This window comes from Aythya ferina (assembly GCF_964211825.1).
Source record: "Aythya ferina genome assembly, chromosome: Z".
Classification (NCBI taxonomy): Eukaryota; Metazoa; Chordata; class Aves; order Anseriformes; family Anatidae; genus Aythya; species Aythya ferina.
The window spans coordinates 26,817,782-26,834,823 of NC_140299.1; the positions used below are offsets into that span (position 1 = coordinate 26,817,782).

The 17,042-nt window shown below is 41.2% G+C and overlaps 1 protein-coding gene across 7 annotated transcripts in view; it reads right to left on the reverse strand.

Moving 5' to 3' along the window:
- ARHGEF28 (Rho guanine nucleotide exchange factor 28) overlaps window positions 1–17,042 on the reverse strand; it is a 130,080-nt gene that overhangs the window by 11,137 nt on the left and 101,901 nt on the right. For 6 of the 7 annotated variants that reach the window (XM_084503448.1, XM_084503447.1, XM_084503444.1 and 3 more), the window contains 6 exons: window positions 15,678–15,797; window positions 14,805–14,905; window positions 10,844–10,882; window positions 10,707–10,754; window positions 8,443–8,922; window positions 6,073–6,373 (listed from right to left, as the gene is read on the reverse strand). In XM_084503448.1, coding sequence (XP_084359574.1) covers window positions 6,073–6,373; window positions 8,443–8,922; window positions 10,707–10,754; window positions 10,844–10,882; window positions 14,805–14,905; window positions 15,678–15,797 — 1,089 coding nt within the window. Of the gene's footprint in view, window positions 1–6,072; window positions 6,374–8,442; window positions 8,923–10,706; window positions 10,755–10,843; window positions 10,883–14,135; window positions 14,443–14,804; window positions 14,906–15,677; window positions 15,798–17,042 lie in introns of those variants that run through there. The other variant, XM_084503449.1, reaches the window with a different exon arrangement.

Sequence of the window (17,042 nt, forward strand, 5' to 3'; positions counted from 1 at the left end):
AGTCCTTTGGCAAATGACTCCCCATGTCTTGTTTCAAAATTTGCTTCTCTCCCCCCTACAGTTCTCTGTAACCCTGATCCATTGGAACAACCTTGCTTAAGTAAAGAATAAATCTGCATATAAAAGATGACAGTCCACACCATTCTGAACTCACTAATGCCAGTAATTCCACTGAATTCAAAAAACACTGTACTGAAATTGCTGGAATCATAAGTACAAGCAAGCTGAGAAAGATTTGGCCATCATTCTGTTGCTTATGAAGTCTGCAGGCAAGGCACCTCTCAGTGCAATGTGCACATTTATACCAATTCCAGCAGTACCCCAAAAGAGAGGATGGACAATCTTTACATTCCATTCATAACTTTGAAGACATGGCACTATTTTACACTTCCCTCCTAATGAATGAGCTCTCAGTGGGAAGATATTAGAAAGAATAAAATCAGACAGGCATTGGACAGGAAATTCTGTACTTACATGAGCGTACAAAACAAAAACAGTACATCATTAACTGCCTTAATTAAGAGGTTATGCAATACCACTGAATCTACTGTGGTTACGTTCAGAAATAAGAAGTATTTTGAGAAGAGAAAATTAGTAACAGAAGAACAAAACCCTAACATTGCAGAGCTGAAAAGCAAATGTTACTTGAAATATACTAATTGCGGATGACATATAACGACATATTTTTTGCTTTGGTATCACACCGCCATGTGATTTAATCCCTTTTGCCATCTGCTTTAAACAAATGGCAGTGTTATTCCCAAGAGGAAAAAATACTTCCCCTGTGATTCACTTCCACCAAGTATCCCACAGACACTGATGTCTTATGGCAGAGCACAAAACTCAGTGTTCTGTGATACGAAGAGGAGACAAAATTGCTGCTATCAGTTACAGCAAGTTGTTCTATTAAATTGATGTAATTTTGAACCCAGGAGCAATGGATGGTGATATTCAGTTACATATTCTTATATCTTCCCGTTTCAATTTATTCTCATAATAACTTATGTTGGGCACTGAACAGGTTGTCTGCTTACCTATGCAGCCACCCATGCTAAAAGCAGAACGAATAACCAGGATACAAAGGGCACTATTAAATTTAGAATTAAATGGATGTTCCTAATTTGACATCTACTCAATTAAAAGAGACAGCAAATTTAAAGTAGCTCAACATATCACATCTGCACAAGAGGCTCCCTGACAATCCTGGAGCTCCATAGTCAGGTATCTTCTGCTTTTAAGAGATTTCCACCATTTCCACTTCTTAAGTAAAAGAATGGAAAGAATTCACATTCCATGCAAAGCAAACAATTTTTAAAAAATCACTGTTAGAAATGTTGTGAAGCACAACAGAAAAATAAAACTCAAAATAGGCAGAACAGCATCCTTCCGTACCATTCTACAGGTGATACGGGACTGGTTTGCTGTTGGCTACAAAGGATGATGTTTAAACTGGGGACCAGTAAAGCGTGTACTGTGCAAGGTACAATTACATTTCAGTTCAGAGGATGAGTGGGTCAAATGTACTCAAAAGGAGCTCACACAGCAGTACCATTAAAGAAATTAACTGACAATGGTCATATATACAGAACTGTGATGACCTTTTTTGTTAGAGTAAGTCATTATTTAACAAGTTCCCACTGATGAAAGCCATCTTATTCAACAAAGTCCTAAATATCCCATTAACCACCCCTAGTGCTGGCAGCGGTGTCTGCCCTGAGTTACCGAGCTCCAGCCCTTGCCAAAATCCTGTGCTGACTTGGAACCATGGGGAAACAGCATGTATGTTTTCAGATGACTTTTAGCACTGTAGTACAAAACATATTTAATGTGATTTTTATCACATTTGCTTCAGTTTTACATTGTATAACTGTACTGACATCAACAGATTTGCCTTATGCAATGAGTGAAGAGCCAGGCCCATGCAGCACCATTCTCATCTTCCCTGATGTAAACATATGCAGATACTTCTATACAATGCCATTAGGCCATAAACAATGTTAAGGTAGCCAAAAAACAATGTGTCATTCTAAACCTCATAGCAGATATTATCAATGGGAAAATAAAACAAATGAATCTCATTCTCAATTTTAAGAACAGGCCCAACACAGCAATCACCTCTAGCACAATCTGCCTTTAGGAACAGGAAAATAATTTCTTATGAAGGATAAAGAAAACAAATGAAGTTACAGGACACTAAATGTTGTTTCTGTGATTGGTTTGTGGTTTTGCTTTTTCTATAGTGAATTAAATATTTTACAACTCTAGAAACCACTTTCTTTGATGAAAACCACTGTAAATGGATCGTTTTGCCAAAATCAAACTATCTCATTTGCTTGTATGCATATATGTACAAATTACTGTCTCTCAAAAAATTAAAAACGTTTTATTCAAATATAGCCCTATTTTTTTTCTCCCCTTTTTTTTTTTTTTTAATTTGGATGTTTATGGAAATCATAGTGTTTTCTATGTTCCCCATTAAGATTTAAACCGCATTTTTCACTACACCATGTATAAAGATCCTTCATGCTAACACTGCAAATGTTTGGGAAAAATCATCCATAATCAAGTTTCAGTGCAGTTTTCCAGATGTTCCACTTTTCAACTCTATTCTTGTAGGTATGACTTATGAATAATAAATAAGTAAATAAATAAAATGTGAAAAAATAAAAAGCAGTACTAGGTACTGCAATGTTGTTCACTTCAAAGCTTAAAAGAATTAAAATTGCATTGATTTCTGAAATCAAAGAGGTGAATCCATAGGTAGATCCTTAGGCATTGCTCCAGGTAGTCAACCCGACATGTCAATTAAATGCAAGATGTAATTTATTCAATTCTCAGTCTAGTCTGACACAAAACCTATACTTCCCCTGATTCCTAATTAGCCAAAGTACTTGTCTTCTTTCATGCAGATAATTTCATAACCATTAGTGTAAAGCATTAACACGTTTTTCTTTCAATCATATTTTCCTCCTGTTGACTGACACACCTTTCTTTTCTAGTGAGTGTACTCGTGCCAGTTTCAGCTTTGTGGGAACTTGCCCCAAGGTCTTTAGTAAAGTTCCCTCCCATACACATAAAACAATGATATATAATCATGATGTTAGCAATGTGAAGAGACATATGTCTTACCTTAGAAAATATGAATGGAAAACTATGCACTGGAGGAATGTAGCTACTTCCATTTAGGTACATTTATGAAGCTAAACTGCACAGTATTTAACTTACAGTATAATGCAGCATGACTAACTCCTTGACAACATGTTCAGGTGGTATTTCTCATTAAATAATTTATTTTTTTTGACAGACCAGACTTCTTACAGGATGCCTAATAATTCTATGAAAATTATTCAAAACCAACAAGTTCTTTTTGTGTACTGGGCACACAAACTTAATATACGCAAGATCTGGCTATGTATGTAGCTGCTACGTGGCAATTCCCAGTAAAGCATACTCAGTATTTTTTTTCCTTAATTCTTTTTTAACTTACTATTTAGGACTGCTTTTGGAAAGATGATTATAAGTCTTTATATAGAAAGCTGGTTGAAGAATACAGAAAAATGTCATGACATTTCATCAGTATAAAAATATGAAAAGTTTCAGCTAACTTTCAAATTCTTTCTAGTGCTTCTTTCATTGTATCCTTGCTGGTTTTCTTTCACAGCAGTCAAAACTGACTTTATCTTGCAGAGGAGTCAGGAAAAAGAGGCACAAGGCACTTCTTAAACTTCTAAACTCTCTGGGGAAAAAGCATGGCCAAAAAACAACAGAAAGGAATTTGCTTTTTAGTTATGAAATGTTCGTACTATTCAACTTGATTCTCGTTGCTTAGGAATGAGTGATTCACTTAATTTTGATGTGGGGGGCCATTTGCTGGGGCTACGGATGCCATCTGTCTTTCAGGGGGATGCTCAGCGTTCTTCTCATTCCCTGCTCCCTGTACGGTGGCTCCTAATGCATGACAGAAGCAAGCCCAAATCATACAAACTCATGCACTGCATGATCAGAGAATAAAATACTTGTCACCCTCTGAGTCACAAATGTGACTACGGAATATGATGGCACATCCCTCTGGGGGGAGGCTCCCTCCCTGCCTGCTCTACCAGCATGCCGAGAGCTTCACAACACCATCTGCACCACCAGGATGCCACAAGGATTTGCTGCACTGCCTTGCCAACAGTGCTTTGTGACTTAATCAAGGCATTAGCTCCAGTTTTTACAGCCTTGGCGTCAGCAGAGAGATTTCAGCTAACCTACTGCTTTCCCTCTTGGGCAGGTTTTGTAGCTACTGCTGGTCCCAGGCGGCTGGGGCTGTACTGGTGCCCTGTTTCCACAGCAAGATCAGGATGTCTGCATGAGATGCCGTGACAGCAGCTGAACACCACGCTGGCCTACTGTCAGCCCATTGTAGGTGAAGGGCATCTTTACACAGAGAAGCTCCACCAGCTTATCTTAGAATCAGTGCAATTACACTGGTGCAAGCCAGTTTAATTAAACCAGACGCTCTCATGTGGGCTTAATTTAGAGTATCCTGGTTAGCTTGCATCTGAACATTTGCCAGTGCAAGCTAATCCACTTTTGAAAGGTTTAAACCCACGTATGTGTTCCTTTTCAACTTTGCACTAGCTTAGCTAACCTATTACTAAAATGACAGCTTCAGTCAAACTAGAACAAGTTTCACCAGGCTAATTATTTAGGCATTTTTAGAAATATTAATCTCTTTTGCTAATCAGCTTGGTTTGCTGATTGTGGTGATGAGAATAGTCAGCCATACCTTTGAATATAAAATGTTGGTTTTTTTTTTTTTTTTTTAGCAATCTGTGTACTCAGGACAATGTTGTTATACTAAGGCTGTATAGCACATGCCTGATTAACACATTACAAGGAGTCCTAAGTAACAACTTCCTTAACCAAGGACTTTTCCGTTTGAACAACTTCGAGATTTGACCTAAGAATACTAAAAAAATAATAATAATAAATTGTACCCATATACGATTTAACCTTCTGATCCTACCTAGTTCTGCTGCCCACTGGTCTTGCTGTGACCTGAGCTGCATGCAGCAGGCATGGGGACTGAAGACATCCTGCACTGCCAGCTGCAGAAAGAGGGTGGCTTGTGTGCTGCTGCAGTGCTGACTTGTCATGTGCCACCTGGATCTCATGACTGTGCAAGGAAAGCCCCGACAGATCATTTAGTCTGTTACACCAAAAGTGCACCATTGTCCCCTATGATTCCTAGATGTGTTTTTAAAAGCCGTTCTGCAACTCTCACTATAACGAACAAAGATACCACAAAAGATCAAAACTAGCACTGTGAAACAGGAGAAACTAAAAACAGATAGTTTAGTGTTTCTCATTAGCATGGCTTTAAGCCACTCAGGGAATTTTCAATGCAATGCAATGCTCAGATAGGTGCCATTTTTCCACTCATTTTGGTAGCAACAGTTAGTAACTACCATGCAATTAACCAGTCTTGTGGAGTTCTGGCAAAATATATAAGTAAGGAAAGGTAATGCAGTAAAAGTTACTTTTAAATCACATGGCTGCTTATTGTTAAAGATTATATTATCCCTTAAAAGTGATGTAATTTTCTTTCTGCAACTACCATGAGCCTTACAAGATATTTTCAGTTCATTCCCAGTGAAGGAAAAAGGAAGGTCTTTGATCAGAGACTCCCATTTCAATATAGTAAAATAAAAGCTGTTCTAACCAGAAATCATCTAGAAGTGTAGCTGTGTCCTAAAACAGCTGCTAAACCACTAAGACGAACTTCAGTCCTCCTGAAAAAATAGCCAAAAAACCATGAGGAAATGATTTGCAGAGACCAACACACTGAATAGCTCTACACAGACACAGAGAAGGATATATTTTTTTTTTGCAAAAGATTTCTGTATTTGTGTTCTATGCTGCTCATTTTCTCATCTACCCTCAACAATATTGCAAAATGGCATGCAACTGTTTTAGCAAACTCGATTGCTTATGCCACTACCAAGCTGCTTTCCTCCCTAGGACTATTCATCCTGAGAGGTGGCAAACTGCCCATACTACTTGTTAACTAAATAAAGTGCTAATTACCATTATTAAAGGCATCCTTGTTGTTTTTGCAGGAGAAAGGCATCTGCTGGGAAGGGCCAGTGGATTTGCACAGTTCATTGGTCAACGCTGGCTGACAAGAAGTGTTTGTTCTGAGGTCCACCTGATTTTCAACAGTCCGTGCTATATCAGAGTTTGAGATGTTCAACCCATACACACCATCTTTATAGACAAGAGAAGAATCTGATCTGTTGAGGCTGCTTAGAGACACACATACTACAGTGTCATTTAAGTAGAATGAATGTTCACGAAGAAAGCGATCCGACTGATTATGTCCCATTATCTGCAAAAGGAAAACAAAACAAAACAAAACAAACAAACAAACAAACAAACAAACAAATAAATAAATAACAGCATTTTCAATTTTGTCCAGCACAGAAGAACCCTTATACCAGGGTACCTTAAGTTAAATGCTGGACAGAATGAGGATTCATACCACACAGTCCCTTAGTTTCGCAGAAGCTAACATCAGAAAATGCTAAATTGGCCACACGTACAGGAATATACATCAGTAATTGAGTATATTTTGCTTTGGCTACTCCCAAAACACAGAAAGAATCAGTAATAACTGCAAAATAGCGAAACACAAAGACCCCGTACCTGAGATGTACCAAGGTTAGCTGACTTCTTTTAGGGAGTTAATATTTTGCTCCATGGCTAAATAAGGTACCATTTCACATGGTGTAACCATAGAGACGAGGACTGCAACCGCCCTACTGGAGACTGCAGATGGTGTTCAGCAAGTACATGCGGCTCCTGGGAGATCCAAATGCATTACCTGCAGCCTGCAACAACCCGCAGGCGTGTTATCAAGACTGGGTGCACCAACAGAAGGAGTAGCAGTAGAATTAGCTGTGACGTCTGGCCATCCAAAAATAGCTAGGCTCAGAGTGATGGCAAAAATAATGGTCTGGGAGGAAAGGCTGGCTGGTAAATGCCCAGTCCTGGTTCTGCTGCTGCTGCAGTGTGTGGCATTGGAAAATGCAGGACAGAGACAAGCCCAAGGACTGGAGTACATTCAGGTCATATATTTTACTTGAAATAAAAACACAAGTGAAATGGCTTTACACATTAAATAGTAGGTTAAGAATTACTTAAAACCTGTGGCTCTTTGACACTCAGGATTTCATTATTTTGCCTCTGTCTGTGGCACCCTGGACATCCCTGAATCCAACTGTCATCCTTCAACTTCCTCTCCTCAGAAGACTTCAAAAGTCTCATTAATTAGAGCTGATGGGCAAGTTCAGCTTTTGTTTTATCATCCACTTCTTAAGCATTGCCAAATAAGTCAAACTTTTACCACAATCTGTACTAATACACACTGCCTTCATTGTTTGGGCTGGGCAAGCATATAGGGATAAGTTGTGTTCACACCATGCTGACAAAAGATGGATGAAAAGGAAGAGGTCAGAGGCCAATCCTTCATCTCCTCATTCAGGCTCAGGCTTAGACACTGAATGGTCACTGCCTGTTATGGGTCAGCTGCCAGCTGAAGAGCTAGGGAGGTGATGGCCTGAAGAACGGCTCTACATTTTTTCTTGTGAAAATGAAAACCTGAGGGGAAGAAAGCTGTTTGGGTCAGTGGGCTTTGAATCCATGTGATTTGTTTTGATTTACAGGTGCTTTAGGGAACAGCCATGGAAACCAAAACTTTGCTCACTGGTGGAGGGACTGGGCAGCCAGGGCACACCTGGCAGGTTAACACCCAAAAGCTGAGTGCAAAGCCAGCTTCTTTTCCTGCACCCTCAACTTCAAGAAGAATTTAACCATTTTTGATACTAGCACTTAAGCAGCATCAGAGCTGCTTTAAAGAGCATCACCTAATAATGACCATCTAATAATGACCAACAGTATAACCAATTATACTGTTGAGGCCAGAGCCACACACCGACCTCATTCACTCAGGAGTTGCTTGTTTCAGAGAAGCAAGATGGACAGTGCAAGGCCCGATAGAACATCGTGGGAATCAGGCCTGCTCCTGGAGGAGCCTTTGTTCCTTGCTGGAGACAGTGCTGCCGTCCAGGAACAAGGAGGGTGGCTGACCCTTCACTGACAGTGCTGCATGCCTCAAGCATTACAATTTAGCTTTTCTACAAGAAGCAAGAGGCAGAGTGTATCTTGCCAGAAGGTGGCTACCACAGCAGTAAAGTAGAATAAAACACAATTCTCACACTTCTAGTTCCCATCTCCTCAATGTAATACCCGAAGTGTGGCTTCCACAGGGCTCCAACATTAAAAGAAAGCCCTTGGATATTACCAAGCAGCGGACACCGATGAATGGTGGTCCATTCATCGAGGAACATCTCTACAGCTCTGCAGCTGGGGATGTCATTATGGCATGGAAACACGTACCTCATAGCTCCCTGTAGCTGAAAGCAGGCTGCTTTGACTACCTTGCTTCCAGCGCCAGAGGAGCTTCTTCTGCATTTTCACTCTGTCTCTCTCTCTGTCCACCATTTTCTGGCCCTCCCGCAGCCTCTCCAGGCTCTGCTGGTACTCCTGCAGCTGCAGCGCCAGCTCCTGCCGGCTCCTCTCCAGCAGCTCCTCCTGGCAGACACAGGCCCGCTCCCGCTGCTCCAGCAAGCTCTCCATCTGCTCCTGCTCCCGCTCCCGCTGCTCGCATTCACGCAGCCAGCGCTGCTGCTCCTGCTGGAACTGCTGCTTGAGTTTGTCTATGTTTGCCAGCTCCTCCCTTTGTTTTTCTGAGCTCCGACATTTCTCTTGTTCCATGAGGAGGGTGAGCCAGGAACCATGCCCCCGGCCCGTCTTCTCATTCTCTTGCAGAAGTAACCTGTAGAGTTCTTTGTGGCTGTCCTGGATATTTAATGCTGCCTAGACACCACAACAAAATCAGACACAAATGTTTAAATATTAACATTAATCCATTTCTGTACTTCAGCATTTTATAAAAATGCTCCATCCTCCCTTAATATCAGTGCTAAATGCTTCTGGGGAGGTTACTCCTCATGCAAGCAAAGAACTCCATGTTCACGCCTATACCAAGAAATGTTTCTAAAAGCACTCAACCATTTCAAGCACTTTTAATGAGGCTTACGGTTTGCACTTGGTGTTACTATATACAACGTTTATGTTACAGCTGGGGTTCTGTTCTGTCAGATGATGTTAAGACACATAGGAAAAATAATCTTTCATGGTTTAAGAGGGCATTAAAGCATCAGTCTAGGGAAAGCTGCACTTGACAATGTATTCCTAATACAGATGTGGCTTAGGCAGAGAAAAACGTACGATTTCCAGTGCATCTCATTCAGGACCTAAGGGTCACCTTGCTAACCTGCAACAGCTCAGTCCTATCAACATTAGACCTACAGGCACCTGCCAACAGAGTCAGGTCATCAGGACCTTACTTCTACATGCAGAAGACCAAGATACCTGTGCCAGCTGAAATCTGCCATATAGTCATTATTTCAGTTTTGATGTTTCAGTAGCTTCTTTTACAACCAAGAACACAACAGGGCATCCCTTACAAGGATGTTGTGACATTGTTTGCATTAAAGATTGTGACATCCTCCAGTAGCACAAAAAAATTGCTGGGATTCAAATACAAAAGAAAGCAAGAAAGGCCTAGGTCTACTGAGGCACTTAGTGCACTGCCTGTCCTCAGGAACTGACATGGGAATCTACTTGAGCAGATATTCCCAGAGAATTCCATCAGCCCCGTTACTCCATGCCATCCACACCCAACTGCACATTTCATAAAGCTAAAGACTTTTTAAATTTTCTGGCTTTTTTTTTGGCTCTTCCCCCAGTACTGGGTCAGTTCCAGTGATTTGTAAACAGGGCAAGGACAGTATGCTCTGTTTGTTTCTTTGCACCTATACTGACAGCTTATGCAATTTTCATGGTCTGGACAATAAGGCATGATCCCTTTACTTTACTGCCACTGGTATTAAGCTATTTGTTTTTCATTTTTTCCAACATTTTAGCTGATTTACAGGCCTTTTATTTTGCTTTTGCTTTGCTTCAATCCACTTAATTTCTAAGCCTAAAGTTTCCAGAATTGTTAAGAAGCATGCTAATGTCAAGAAAGTTTAGAAGTTAAATGAAACATTTCAAAATTAATCTTCAATTGGACCTAACTGAGTGAAAAGAAGTTAAAATATTCAAACACGGCATGGAAGAGGCAAAAGCTTTAGACTAAGACCCTATAGCATACGCACAATAATCAACGGAGGTTGAAATATCTTCAGTGTGTTAACTGGTCACCTAAGTGGCAGAGGTGTGTTTTAGCAGTTGCCAGCAGAATATTCTAAGCAAAATACTTACATTTTTTCAACATTTTTAAGTATAATTTCAAAAATCTGTACATGAAATGAAATCAGCTCAGCTCAAGCCATCATTTTACTTCCTCCCTAGACTTTTGACTGTACATACAACCTTTTTGGGAGGGAAGTAATCTCCAAGCAAGCATTATTCAGTTCTTAAAAGAAACATCAGTGATGTAAAATAAAAATATATCATATGACAGCTTGTGCAACAGTCAGTAGAGATAAGTATCCACTGACATAATGTCTAAAAATAGTGCGAGATGAAAACAAACCTTTAGAAGTAAATTACCAAGACTAATTACTCTACAAAGTTAACAGTGGAATAGTCACCTGTATGCTGTACAAGAGACGAGTTAGATTCTGGACTGTTTGTACAATCTAGAAAACAAAAGAGAAGGATTTTCAAAGCTTTGTCCATTATTAACTAAATAGTTACTATATTCTGTCTAGGGTTTAAATAAACTCACCTCTGTCCCTGTAGATCCTGGGAAAATCATACTTCCTTCCTAAAATAAACACATGTTGCTTTAAAAAGTAGTTCTTAATTTTACAATTGTATCATATAGGTAATTTTTTATTTATTTATTTTTTTTACTAGTGGAGACATTCATATTGCTAATATATGCAGTGCTGAGTCAAACTCTCTCGTGGGTATGTGAAAAAAGACAGAAGCAATAATCTATGAAGACTAATAATTCATCAACACTGTAGTTTCCGTGGAAATCACTAGAGATCCTAAGCACAACTGTAAAAACAAAAATATTTCATCCACAATTTTAATCCTCTTGTGACTAATGCTACACAGAAGAGACATTTCCATTCACTCTTTGTTTACCTGACAGTTTTGAAATACAGTAACCAGACTTCTGCATATACAGCAGAGTGGGTTTAGATTACTTCTAGTAGGATGAAACAGCTCAAGACTCTTCAGAAATCAAGGCATTAATAGAGTAAGAAGCTGACAGCAGTTACATTAGTGGGTTATGGCGAGTGCCTTCAGTGAGCAGTGAGGCACAGAGCTAGGGCTGTGTGCCTGCTGTACCTTTGGAAATCTACTGGCATAGTGACAACCATCCACAGCAGCTAGGCTTGCTGCTTTCAGATGAGGCTCAGCCACTTTGCACTTTCCACCCTATCCTCTTTTTCCTAGGAAGCTTTTTTAATTTATGGGGTGAAGCCACCCATAATCCTTTCTGCATGAAAAACAGCTCCTCTGAGAAAGATAAGGTGAAATAGTGGAGAAATAAAACACAATCCCTCCTGAGGCTACACTGGAAAGACTTCCTGTATGATTTCTGTAATTTTTTTTTAGAGAAGTGGAGGAGGGCTTGGGGAATATTTGTTCTTTCTGTAATTCTCTTAAGTTGTCTACTGAGCCTCATTTCCCATCACAGAGAGCACAGCAGCTGCTCCATTTCGCTGCAATAACTGGAAATGAAGACGAAAAAGGCCAGGCCCCAAAACAGAACTCACAATGAAGATGAAGTTTAGGAAAAAGGAGCACCAGCTGCTGCATTTCCTCCACAGCTTGCATTCTGCCTCATTATCTCCCTTCAGTATTTTCCTCCCCACACCTTCACCTCCTCCACTTCCTACTGCAGCCATGAACCCAACCACTTGCCCTGCCGCAAGACACAGAGGACACAGCAGGGATGCCTCTGTAGCACTGGGGCAGACACACAGGAGCTTGGCCCTCCTGCTCTGGGCTGCCAACACAAGCTGCAGACAGGGAGGAAGAGGAGGGTGAAGAAGGGATGAAGAGAGAAGAGAAGAAGATGCAGGTGGGGTGAGGAAGAGTGAGTGTATGAACGAGGGCCCATTCGTTGAACAGAGGTGTGGGATCAACTCTACACTTTGTTTCATTCTTTTAAGCCCTGTTTAATTTAACAAAGGAGGTTTACAGGGGGATTCAAGGCCTGGCTAGCTTTGGCATGGCTATGAGGTAGCCTGTGAACAGCCCAAGTGCCTGTGGACTCTTTAATGCAGCTAGGCAGCACCACTTGAGGACTGGCCATAGTCTGGGCATGGTCCTGGGCACCCTGCTGTGGGTGTCCCTGTTTGAGCAGGGGGTTGGACCAGATGAGCTCCAGAGAGGCCTGCTAACATCACCTATCCTGGGATTCTGTGACTAGGGAGTGAGCCCAAGGAAGGTGTGGTCAAGCTACCCAGGGAAACAATAGCATTGTAGCTGCACCACTACAGCTTCAGCACAAGTCCTTTAAGTCTAGTTAGGTCTGAACCAACATATTCAGCTGTTTTACTTGTCCACCACCATCTCCCTGCCACTCTACACCTTTGTTAAGAGTGACGAGCAGCAGATGTTCAGACCCCAGTGCAGGCTGCCAGTCCTCAGGCAGCGAGCTGGAGATAAAATTACAATGCAGGAGCAGGGGGATGAGATGGAGACTGCCTCCCACTAGTGCCCGCTTGGCATCCCAGGAGGAGCGCACAACACTCCTCCTGCTGCTCGGTCAGCACCTAATCCCAGAGCTAGGCGCCTTCAGTCTGGCTTTCTGGCTCTCTTCCCAGGCTAGCTGGTCTGATACCAGTGCTGCCATTCCACAACCTCAAGGCACTGCACACAGCATCTAAAGGCAGGCTGGTGAGCACACTCTGCCTTAGAAAGCCCTTGCCTTTCCTGTTCTGTTTGCACATTCTGCCACCTCCTGGCGAATCTGATTCTGACACAGTAAGATGTGACATGACTGTTGCCCAAATAGTAGGCTAAACTGGAATAAGGAACTATGATGGCTTGCTGGAAAACCTCTAAGTGGGTTAGGTGAGGTTGTTCAGGGCCTTCTGCAGTCAAATACTCGAAATCTTCTTCACTGAAAGGGTTGTGAGGCACTGGAACAGGCTGCCCAGGGAAGTGGTGGAGTCACCATCCTTGGAAGTCTTCAAAAGACGTTTAGATGTAGAGCTTAGGGATATGGTTTAGTGGAGGGCTGTTAGCGCTAGGTTGGAGGTTGGACTCGATGACCTTGAGGTCTCTTCCAACCTAGAAAATTCTGTGATTCTGTGATTCTGTGAAATCGTCAAGGACAGAGACCCCAGTGCCTCTCTGTACAACCTGTTCCTGCTTGATTACCTTCTTCATGGTGATTTTCTTCCTCTTATATACAATCAGAATTTCCCTTGCTTCAATTTGTAACCTTTTATGCTCATCATGTTGCTGCGTGCCTCTGAGAAAAGTCTGTCTCTGTCTTCTCTGTAACCCCAATGGCATTTTTTTCATGTGAAACTACTGAAACTTTTAACAGGGTAGACCTACGCCCCTGTACCTTTTATTATTTTATTTAATTTCATCTAACTTCTGTGACCCCTCACTTGGAATTGTCCCTACCCTATTTTTTTCCATACACACTTTTCTTTCCACTCTCCTAAACAGCATTCTGGTAGACAAGATGACCTAAAGCTGAACATGACGTGAGGTTTAATGAACATGAACATGAGGTAAGGTTTAAAGGGAAACAAGTGTTTTAGTAAGAGTCTTACAGAAAGAGCTAGAAAAAACATCCAAGGTTTCAGGCACACAAGTCCTCTTTTTGATCTGACGCAGACATCACCATAATGCTAAGCATCTACTTTTCTAGCAAACTTTGCTTTCCCTTTCGTGGCACGCATCTTCTGTTCTTGTCTCTCCCTTTTATTCCTTTTGTGGTTCTGTCCCTCCATCTAAGGTCTACACAATTACAGTTCAGTTTATTTGCACATACGAATTCATACTGCTCTTGCTGTAACACTCCCTGCTGCTACCACAAATTTGCCATTTATAATTCTGCCCAGAACTGACTTTTCATTCTGTGTTTTTTGTTGTTGTTGTTTGTTTGTTTGTTTTTTTCCCCCCTCCCCCGGATTCGCTGAAGAGTTACAGGACTTTGAAAAATATGCTGCTTCACTTCTATTTTTTAATTGCTCCATTTTGTTCTAATTCAAAATTCTGAAGCAAGCTGGCGTAAGACAATCCATCCTATTTTATATGCTTGTTCTGAGGATGAAGCTCTTCCAACGCATAAGCCTTCCTTGCATTAGCTGAGGTCTCTGTCATTGCAGGAGACTCAACATCCTGTGAATAGGAGGAGAGAGTAGAGGGAATACTATCAACTCCACAGAGGTGGATGTATTGAATGATGACAGTGGAGAACCAGGGTCTTAAGTGTCCCATACAAAAGCATTGTGGCTGCTATCACACCCACCAATCTGTAAGCCTGTCAATAAATGATTTTTTTTAATGATTTTTTTTTAATTCATCATTAATTGCAGTGACCTCTATTAAATTGAATTATCTGGACTTGGATAAAATGTGCCTATCCCATGCTTTAGGTTTTGGAACAGTCTTTAGACTTCCTTTAAACATTTGGACAGCAGTTACATTCCCAGTGCCCACAGTCATAAACACAACACAGGAACAGAAATCAGTTACGCTACCTTATACTCTACATTGTCATCTGACGTTTCCTTATCAACAGGAAATGTGCCTTCACTGAGGTCGACGTCAGATGATTCTTCAACTTCCTTCATTTCTGCATCTAACAAATAAGACCACAACAGGATGCAAGAGAAAGCTGTATCAAAGCATATTCTGACTGCAGAAACAAAGGGCACATTTTTTTCACAGCTACACACAGGATGCTGAAAATACCTAATGCTCTAGAATTTTAGGCTGAGGAAAAACAAGTTTCAAAGTCAGGATGGCATGGCTGGGACAATCTGTTTTTCCTACCATAAAAAATCAGTAGTATTTAAATTATGAAAGCTAAGATATAAATACAGCCGTATCACTAAAAATACTCTGCAGCAATGGCTTTTACAGGACTTAATTTTTGTGTGTGTGTGTGTTTTTTTTATTTATTTTTGTTGTTGCTGTTGCAAGAAAATCATGTTATACTTTTTATAGCTGAAATTATTGCAATATCAATCCTACTTATGAGCTGGCTTTCAGGCCTTCAGACAAAAATTAGTACCCAGGAAATGGGCTACACTGCAACATACATTTGCTGTGGAGCTGAGCAACAAAGACTAGAAATCACGTATACATTATGTATGAAATTACACAAATCACACTCAATAATGCTGATTACAGACATACGATAAGGAAAAGATGCAGTGGATGCAAACAGTCTGTTTGCATTAATGAAGTTATATGACAGTTTACACTATCGGAGCATTTGTCCAAAGACAACTTTTGTTACATTTTTTTTCTGTTGATTCTGCCATAGACTGAGACAGCTTTCCAAAAAAACAATCCTGTATCAATTATTTCAGCAATCCGAATACATAGAAACATCAAATTTTACTTACCACCATGGGAAGATTCCAAGATTTCATTGGCACTAAGTTCATGCTTCAAATTTAATTCTTCAGGACTTTCCTCTGATTCACTCACTTGTGAGTATGTGACAGCAACACGGAGACTTTCAGCTAGAGAGGAAAACATGAACAGTTAGAGGCCCTTTAAATAGCCCTTTAAATAGCTCCTTTATGCATAAATAAATGACAACAAGTTGTAGAATAAGTTAGTCTGGAAGGGATTTTCAGAAGCCATCTAGTCCAAACTTCTGGTCAACAAAATTGGGTCACTCAGAGCTTTGTACAAGCAAGCTTTTAAAGTATCGAGGGACTGAGAGTTCACAATCTCTCTGAGAGACTTGCTCCAGTTTTTGACCATTCCCACAGTAATATAATTTTTCCTTTTATTTTATTGGAATTCTCCATGTTCCAACCTGTGCCTGCTGCCTCCTGTCCTATCCCCATGCATCTCCAAGAGTTCAGCTTCATAGAATTACAGAATTGTTTGGGTTGGAAGAGACACCCTGTTCCACTCCCCCTGCCATGGGCAGGGACACCTCCCACCAGACCAGGTTGCCCAAAACCCCATCCAGCCTGGCCTTGAACTTCAGGGATGGGGCATCCACAGCTTCTCTGGGAAACCTGTTGCAGTGCCTCACCACTCTCACAGCAAATAATTTTCTTCTTATATCTAATCTAAATCTACACTCTTTTAGTTTAAAGCCTCTACCCCTTGTCCTATTAAAACATTCCCTGACAAAGAGTCCCTCCCCAGCTTTCCTGTAGGTCTCCTTTACTGGAAGGTCACTATAAGGTCTCCCCAGAGCCTTACCTTCTTTAGGCTGAACAAACCCAACTCTCTCAGCTTTTTTTCATAGGAGAGGTGCTCTAGCCCATTTACTATCCTTGTAGATCCCCTTTACTATCCCCTCTGGACTCTCTCCAACAGACCCATAACCTCCTTGTGCTGGGGGCCCCAGACCTGAATGCAGTAGTCCATGTGGGGTCTCATGAGAGCAGAGTAGAGAGGGAGAGAACACCTCCTCCACCCTGCTGGCCATGTCTTTTTTTGATGTAGCCCAGGATACAGCTGGCTTTCTGGGATGTGATAGCACATTGCCAGCCTATGATGAGCTTCTCATCAACCAATAACCCCAGGTCCTTCCTCTCAGAGCTGCTCTCTGCACAGCCCGTACTTTTGCTTGGGATTGTCCCGTCCCAGATGTAGGACTTGGCCTTGTTTATCCTCATGAAGTTCACACAGGCCCAACTCTCGAGCCTTTCCAGGACCATCTTTAGGAACATGTCCAGGTCCAACCTTTTCCTCCAGTGTGTCAACTGCACCACACAGCTTCAGCAAAAAGTGTCATCAACAAA